The sequence below is a fragment of the Microcebus murinus genome, chromosome 2 (genome assembly GCF_040939455.1).
Source record: "Microcebus murinus isolate Inina chromosome 2, M.murinus_Inina_mat1.0, whole genome shotgun sequence".
NCBI classification, from domain to species: Eukaryota; Metazoa; Chordata; class Mammalia; order Primates; family Cheirogaleidae; genus Microcebus; species Microcebus murinus.
Window position 1 is genome coordinate 67,093,823 of NC_134105.1, and position 9,273 is coordinate 67,103,095.

At 35.5% G+C, this 9,273-nt stretch overlaps 1 protein-coding gene across 2 annotated transcripts in view; it reads right to left on the minus strand.

Moving 5' to 3' along the window:
* TTLL7 (tubulin tyrosine ligase like 7) overlaps nucleotides 1–8,894 on the minus strand; it is an 86,516-nt gene extending 77,622 nt beyond the window's left edge. For both annotated transcript variants that reach the window (XM_020282664.2, XM_012751498.2), the window contains exons 1-4: nucleotides 8,711–8,894; nucleotides 8,372–8,503; nucleotides 5,647–5,768; nucleotides 4,793–4,860 (exon numbers count right to left, since the gene is read on the minus strand). In XM_020282664.2, the coding sequence (XP_020138253.1) occupies nucleotides 4,793–4,860; nucleotides 5,647–5,768; nucleotides 8,372–8,503; nucleotides 8,711–8,735 (347 nt within the window). In that variant the 5' untranslated portion in view covers nucleotides 8,736–8,894. The remainder of the gene's footprint in view (nucleotides 1–4,792; nucleotides 4,861–5,646; nucleotides 5,769–8,371; nucleotides 8,504–8,710) is intronic.
* Nucleotides 8,895–9,273: the final 379 nt, after the last annotated feature.

Here is a 9,273-nt window from a genome sequence, read left to right on the forward strand (position 1 = left end):
GAAATTATGAGAAAGATTTTAAATCTTATCTATTTTAAAAATCTGATTACTTCACAAGAAGACTTTTTTCTAAATCAATGCAAGTGTTTTATAAATGAGCAAACAGTCTCCAAATGAGATTGTCCAAAAATATGTATGCACAGAAGTAAGACCTAAATTCTAAGACTAGGATGTCTCAATCACTTGACTGTCACAACTGGAGGCTCATATAATTATATTTCAAGTGTTCATTCAAGAGAATCCTGTAAAAAAATTATGTTACCATCATGAGATGGAATATGATTACCAACTGTAATCCAGATTAAGCCAACAAACTAAATAATCTTAGTACAAAATAGACTAATATTGACTGTTTTGAAAATTATATACACCAAAAAAAATCTGAAAGAAGCACAATAATAGTGTAATGTCCTTATTCTTTCCAACACTTTTAAATGTATTATATATTTAGTAATGACATGAAATTAGATCAAGTTAAAGTTTTGATTAGAACAATATATTTTAAAACTAAACATTTGGCATTTATGAATGGTACTGTACTTTCACATATATATTTGAAAAAAATCCACGCACACATATATTGAAGTGAAATACCTTATTCCATTTAGGTAATCTACCAAAAATCAAAAGAGACACAAGGTTTTACTTAGGAATTTGGGAATCTGAGATTGTTTCTGCTCTTAGCCCTGTCCTGGATTTGATAATTTATATTAAATAAGTAATTTAGTTAGCTCTATTTTCATATTACCAGATCATAACTTTTTATATAATAGAAAACTATTTTTTTCCTTAAGGAGAATTCCAAGAACTCTATAGAATTAGAAATTGCCTATTTGCATGGCCTGCTAATGGGTCTACCTTTTTCCCTCTTACCTTTCCCAACCAAATCTGGTCATTATTATCACCATCCCCAGTCTCTTCATCCCCAACTCCCCAATGACACTTAAGATAAAGACTATAATTAGTATTTCTACTTCCCTTTCTTTTGCTTTTCATGCCACCCACCGCTTCACTGTTGATTTGCAGTGCTGTGTTCCAGACAATCCTTCCCAAGTTGAATATCTACTTGTCCACTTTTGATCTTCTCTATGAGAGTGGAATGTGCTGGCTGCTTCTAGATTGCCATCTTGGCCCCTCCTCTCTCCTTTTTTTGAGACAGTGTCTCGCTTTGTTGCTCAGGCTAGAGTGTGCCGTGACATCAGCCTCGCTCACAGCAACCTCGAACTCCTGGGCTCAAGCAATCCTTCTGCCCCAACCTCCCAAGTAGCTGAGACTACAGGCATGTAGCACCATGCCTGGCTAATTTTTTCTATATATATTAGTTGGCCAATTAATTTCTTTCTATTTATAGTAGAGATGGGGTCTCGCTCTTGCTCAGGCTGGTTTTGAACTCCTGACCTCGAGCAATCAGCCCGCTTCGGCCTCCCAGAGTGCTAGGATTACAGGCGTGAGCCACCGTGCCCGGCCTGGATGCCTCTTACCATCTTCACCAGTAAACTCCTACTCATCATAAATATTTCAGTTTCCACATCACTTTCTCAGGGCAACTCTCTCCCATACCTTCCTAACTAGGTCAGAGTTTCTTTACTATGTACCAGGTTGGAACTATGTGCCTCTAATTCATAGCACTTATCATAGTTGCAATCAAGTGTTATAAGAACCCTAAGTCACTTTCATCAACTTGTGCCCAGAGCCCAGTCCCGTGGTATATAGTAGACAATAAATAAAGGTTAAATGGCAAATGAAACACATGCCCAAAGCTTCACAGAGTTCATTCCCTTTCCTCTGGCATCCATTCTTCTTCTTGGTATCCCTCTGTTAATAAATCATACCACCTACATAACATCCTAAGCCAGAAACCTAAGAGTCATCTTAGAAACTTCTCCTCTCCCAACCTTAAAGTCTCACATCAAAGTAGTTTTCAAGTCTTATTGATTCTGAATCCTTAACAGCCTTCAGAGGTATTCTCTCGTCTCCATTCCCACAATCATTCTTTTGGTTTATTAACTGCTCATTATTTCTTACCCAGATGTTGACAATCAACTCCTTATAGGGCTTTCTATCTCTAGTCTTAGCTTCATTGAATGCATTATCCATGGTGCCACTACAATTTTCTAAAACATATCATTTCTCTGCTTAAACCCATTCAATAACTCCTCATTTCTCTCAGGATAAACAAAATGCTTGTTGAGTAAAGAGATAATGATGAAATAAAATATAACATGGCCTGGCCTTTGCATATATATTTCCAGCATCATCTTAGGTTGAGCCTCCCAACAGCTTATATAAACCATAGAAAATACTTACAGGTCACCAAAGACATCATGTTTATTCAAACCGTCATATATTTTGTCCCATTGTTGTCTCTGCCTACAATCTTCTTACCTTCTTCTCAAAGGAGGAACTCCTGTAAACCTTCAATATCTATCTAGTATTTTAACTTTTCTAGAAAACTTTCCATGACTTCCCCAAAATGATCTCTTCCACCATCTTTGTCACCACCATACATTAACCCTACCTTAAATGCAGCATCATCAAACTATACTGTGTGTATTAGTCTTTCTCCTTCACTAAAATGTGAGTTCCAGGCAGGGACTAGGTACTATTTATCTTGTTTAATTAAAAATTAGCAGTTTCTTAGGGCACAGAGTAGATATGCAAAACATATTTGTTGAATGAATAGATGCATAATTATTAGGTCATTAAGTATGAAATATCTGATTTGCTTAAGTACTAAATTTGACAGCTGATATCTCTGACATTTCACTTTGACATTTCTGGGATTTTTTTTCCCTATTGTAAAGGTACATCCTCAGTCTTTCAAATGCACATTTTGGCTTGTGATTATCTTTCACATTTTTTAGAGCAATTTTTGTGAAACCATGGATAAGTCAAAAATTCATGTTATTTTTTAATATGAGTTCCAATACAGAACTAATGCAGTACAGACAGCTTGAAATATCATCAAAGTGTTTGGGAAGGATGTAGTTAATGAACACATAGTACCTCAATGGTTGACAAAGTCCATTATGGTGATTTTAGTTTTAAAAGTGAGCCATGTGGGTGACATGAGACCAAGGTGGATAATGATGAGCTGAATGCTGTAGTGGAAGCAAATCCATCTCAATCTACGCATGAATTAGCAGCAAGGTTTGACGTTACTATTCCAACAATATTGGACTATTTGAAACAAATTGGCAAAGTAAAGAAGCTGGATAGATGGGTACCGCATGAAATAAATGAGCATCAGAAGAGAAACTGTCTCAAAGCTTGCCTTTCTTTGCTGTCACGACATAAAGGTGAACCATTTCTATACTATATTATTACATGTGATGAAAAACAGATTATTTTTGACAATTGCAAGCATTCAGCACAATGGTTGGATAAAGATGAAGTGCCAAAACACAGTGCAAAACCAAATATTCATCAAAAAAAAGCTAAAGGTGTCTATTTGGTGCTCCGGTGCTGGTATTATCCACCACGGCTTAATGAAACCTGGTCAAATTATTACAGCAGATGTCTACTGCAACCAATTGGACAGAATGTTGAGGATGCTTATGATTAAGCAACCACAAGTGGTCAATATAAAGACAGGCCAATCCTTTCACAAGACCACATGTTGCAAAAAACAATGCTGCTCAAAGTACAGAGGCTGGAGCTGGAAACTCTCTGTCATCCACTGTATTCACCAGACCTTGCAAAAACTACCACTTCTTCCAAGCTTTGGACCACTTCTTGCAAAGAAAAATATTCAATTCTCAACAAGCTGTGGAAAACGCCTTTTGCAATTTCATCACCACTCACTCTCCAGGCTTCTTCACTGCTGGCATAAACAAGCTACCCTTAAGATGGCAAAACTGTGTTGACAGTTTGGGTGCATACTTTGATTAATTGTACTGCCTCTTGTTTGAGATACAATAAACTACAATTCTGATTCAAAATCACACATTTCATATTTAATGACCTAAGGTAAACTTTCACATGGAAACATACTATAATAATATTTCCTTAATTATGCACACAAGTTTATAAAACTTTTTCTGTGAAGAGTCCTCTTTTAAAAAAAATTCTCTCAGGTTATCACTCAGTTCTCTTAAACTGAAAAAAGACAAAAGGGACAAAAAAAACTCTAGCCAATAGAAATATAAACTGCATACATATTCTGCAGTTTATTTGGTAAAACACTTGGGTATCTGTTAACAGTTTTCCTTTGAAAGTAGATATTTACTTTAAATACTGGTCACAAAGATAAATATATATGCATGTATACCCCTGGGTGACCACATATACCTATATTTATAGGTATATGTGTGCATGTGTGCACCTAGTACAGTGCCTGACACATACTGGATGCTCAACAACCACACACACATACACACACACAGAGCACATAATGCAACAAATTAGTTCTTGCAAGGTTTAACTGAAAATAAACAAGTATCTATCAAATACCACATGCAGATAACCTCTTACATTGAAAGGAAAAACTTCCATTACTAATGAGATAGTAAGTTGTAGCAAAAAGTCCAGAGATTTTGGAGACCAGGATTCTGGTCCAATTCTGCCATTAACTATTTGCCTGGCTTTGTGCAAGATATTCATTTTTCTGACCCTTATTTACCTCTATGCAAAGTGAAAGACTACCAGGGAACTTTTAATACCTAGCTCTAAAATTCCATCTCTTTCATCTAAATATCATTTCAAATCAATGTAATCTGTGAATGATAGCACTATAATATTCATAGTGTAAACTTTGAATAGGTCTTCTCTATTACAAGAAAATGAAGATTACTTGGTCATATTTCTTGCTAAGAAATCCTTCCTACAGATCTCCCCCATTCCTGGAAAATGGTTGATCCTCTGGAAAATAAAAAGGTAAATATTAATATTCTCATTGACTTAATGAATATATCCATTTATACTATAATATAGTTATATCTATCCTTTGAGTTTTATTTTTTAATAAATTATTAATATAAAATATTAAAAATTAAATGACCTACAAAATGAATTTGTTGACTTAAAGAATCTATAATAATCAGAGAATAAAATTGAAAAGTTTAAAGAAATCAACAAAGGGTATTTACATAGATGGTAAAGTTATCATTTTTTGTGTTAAGTGATAATTCAATATGCAAATTACTTTTGGTTTTCTAGATTTACTATATTAATACACATAATACACATAGGCATTGGTGAAAACACGGAATTATAATATTTGTTCCTTTGGGTCAATTTTTTATTACCCTCTACTGATAAATGAAGAAGGTCTATATAAATTGTCAATTATCTAAAATTCCTTATATTTGACTTTTTAATTTGATGTCTATTTTCTTCTGAATATAAGTTTGTATTATGTTCTAAAAGTAAAAGAATGAATAAAAGAATATAGCTGACATTACAAGGTATCTCCAAATCCTAATCTCCCTATACAATCTAGTCCACCATCTAAGTATAACACAAAGCATCATTCTAGGAAGAAGTTTTTTCTATCAATTTTTCCTTAAAGATAGATGTTAAAAGTTACGTTTGAAAAGGATACAGCCTTTATACAAAGAGTTCATACAACTAGATAGCAATGAAAAATGGTATTTCAGTGAGATAGAATTTCCTCATACTAATCATTGGCCATGATTAATTTCCCACCTGGTAATTTTGCAGCTCTGCAATTTTCTCCTGCTGAACAGCAGAATCATACCATATAAGGTTACTTGTTTCATCCTCATCTGGAGTTTTCACAAATCCCATTTCATCTATTACTAAACGAACTGTAAGTAAACAGTTAAGTTAAACAAGAGTTAAAATACACCTGAAATATATTCATTGCGGAAATATATATATATATATATATATATATATATTTTTTTTTTTTTTTTTTTTTTGAGACAGAGTCTCACTTGTTGCCCAGGCTAGAGTGAGTGCCATGGCGTCAGCCTAGCTCACAGCAACCTCAAACTCCTGGGCTCAAGCGATCCTCCTGCCTCAGCCTCCCGAGTAGATGGGACTACAGGCATGCGCCACCATGCCCGGCTAATTTTTTCTATATATATTAGTTGGCCAATTAATTTCTTTCTATTTATAGTAGAGACGAGGTCTCGTTCTTGCTCAGGCTGGTTTCGAACTCCTGACCTTGAGCAATCCGCCCGTCTCGGCCTCCCAGAGAGCTAGGATTACAGGCGTGAGCCACCGTGCCCGGCCTATATATATAAATTTTAGTTCACAGTTCTTTATTTGAAAATATCCATTAGTTGCAGCATAACCTTTTATTATATTTTGTTACAACAGTTTTATCTAGGGCCAAATTATACTCAATAGTAACTAAGAACTGTTTTTAGGTAGCACCCAAAGTCCTCAGTTTTGATCCTCTCAGATTTAACAGGTACACAAAACTGCCAAAGGGTTTCGTATTTATTTATGGCACAATGAAAACACACAAACAGGTGAGACAACACCTTTATTCAGGAAAATGTACCTTTAGAGTTTTCTTTGTGACCTTGGGCTAGGCACAAAAGAGCAAAGGTAAAAATATCCCCTGGTCATCAGACCTATCCTATACTTTCCACCTCTCTAGTTCAAATTATTTTTAGCTCTTAAAATCAACTCATCTATGTTTACTCAAGACATGAAATAACGAAGCAGAATTCACAGGAGAGATTTAGGTGTTGGCCTTCCTGTGCTCCCAACCCTCTAATACTACTGAAAGTGTTTATGCTCAAAGGAAACAGTCTTTTTTAGTATAAACTATTTATGTGTTCCTCTCTGATCTAGATCTCACCATTAAAATACTAACATTTTTCTTCCATCGGATTTCAAGTTTAGAATAAAGATAAGGAAAATACTTAGGAAAATTTTTGGCTTCCAACAGAATCCTGAGTCTTAAAAGAATGGTGTCATCTATACAGCAGTGCTTAAATGTTTTGTTTTTCAGTGTTTTCTTTTTACTAGTACACTACATATGAGGAGAAATGGTATCAACTGTCTGAATGATTTAGTTCAAGTATAAAACTGACAACCAGACATCTATTAGTCTCAAGTCCTAGAGGCGTTTGATTATTTTTTGGCTGAGGAGAAATAAAGGACTTTTAATGAAATAGTGTCTGGAATCCAGGCATGAAAGAAGAGGGTAGTGACTGGGGGTGGATGCGGTCAGGGAAAGAATTGTTGGGTTGAAGGTGCTGTTTTCATGAGAAGTTTGGTAAAACATGGAGTTATACTGAAGTCACAGGTGACAATGCACAAACACAAGAATTGGGAAAAGGGCCACCCCTCTCTCGTCTTTGACAGATCACCATGCAGCTTTGGCGTCCTGCGTACTCTGCAGTTGCTGTGCCACCTAGAGCCCAAATGAAGGGCAAGGGCAATAGCACACAGCCTGGGAAACCCCTTTAACTGGCTCCCAAGCAGAAAACAATAATAAATGCAGAACAGCAAATTAAGAGCACACCTGTTCCTTAGTATATGAGAAACATTGTCTAGAGCCTCTCTCAGAAACAACTGTAAGACTTTGATGATATAAGTGGAACTCCTGCCAGTTACAGGGGGAAGAAATGTAATAAATTACTTAAATTTGGGTATTGGCTATATACACAAACCTGGAAGGCCAGGAATATTCGGGTTATATAAGAATATTGGAAAAGATTCACTTTTCTTTACATTCACAAAATCAAATTTGTAAGGTCAATCATATATAAACCTCTTTTATTATGAAATTCAAAGCTCAGAGAGCTGAGAAAGTTAAACTTCAAAGAAAAACACAATGTCGAGTATTAAATTGTCCTTTTTAGGTAAGCTATTTAATTGCATTTTTGTTTTAAATGAAATTTTATGAATCAGTTGGTATCTTTTTAAGTATATCATCTTCCACTGCATAGAAAAGGAACTCCTCTAACATGTCAGAAATTTTATAGAAGGCATTTAAAAATTCATTACATAGGCCGGTGTGGTGGCTCACGCCTGTAATCCTAGCTCTCTGGGAGGCCAAGGCGGGAGGATTGCTCAAGGTCAGGAGTTCAAAACCAGCCTGAGCAAGAGCGAGACCCTGTCTCTACTATAAATAGAAAGAAATTAATTGGCCAACTGATATGTATATAAAAAATTAGCCGGGCATGGTGGCGCATGCCTGTAGTCCCAGCTACTCGGGAGGCTGAGGCAGAAGGATCGCTCGAGCCCAGGAGTGTGAGGTTGCTGTGAGCTAGGCTGATGCCACGGCACTCACTCTAGCCTGGACAACAAAGCGAGACTCTGTCTCAAAAAAAAAAAAAAAAATTCATTACATAAAAGATACTTATCTCTCTGGATTTCTACATTGTTTTCAATACCAAAACAGTTTTTCCAACAATTATAAAAATCCCATGATTCCAAGGAAACCTACCAATTTCAAACTTTGTCCCAGCAACATTTGCTGTAATGATTCCCTTCTTTTTCTTCTTTCTGACTTTCCTTTTCATTGTGCTTTGATATGGTAATTCTGTATTCAGATCCAGAGGAGAGGGTTCCTGAATAACTTTTAAAGAAATGCAAAACAACCAGGTATCACTGAAATAACAAAAAATCCATACCACAGAAACAAATGCCCTCCCCACACACACACACAAGGTAAATTATAAATTCTGGTACTTTAAACGTCCACAATTAATTTTTAATACTTCTAAAAATTATCAGTAATGATCTACAATACATCTGTATTTTGTGACATGATCTATCTGCTTACCTCCTTCTTGAGGCAGAGATGGCATTATTGCCGGTGCTGATTAGCAAGCAGTATGTGCTGATGTACCAAGCTCTCAGGAAATCTGGAAATCTCACATTAGTCTAAGTAGGATATGGCCCCAAACTACTGAAAGGTCCTATCATATTATCTTGGTGGAATCCTCAGATTTCAGGACACTGAAGTTATAGGATTAGAAAGTACCTGTGGGGATTTTTAAACAAAATCATTTAGAAAACAACTTTTATATTCTTTTTAAAAGTCAAGTAAAAGTGAAAGTGAATGTGTTCAAATCAACGAATATTTGTTCAGCAATTTATTAAACCTTATGCAAAATGCCAAGTGATGGTTTCCTGTCCTGAAAGAATACATAATCTAGCAGAGGAAGTTTTAGTAAGTCATGTGTAATATTTACATGTAATAAATAACATGCCATACATGAACAATAACAACAATAACAATATTCACTACTATTTATTGAATACTTTATTATCCAAGGCATTTATATTATTCCACTTAATCCCCTTCAACAAACCTGTCAGGTAGACACTTTTACTCCCTTCTTA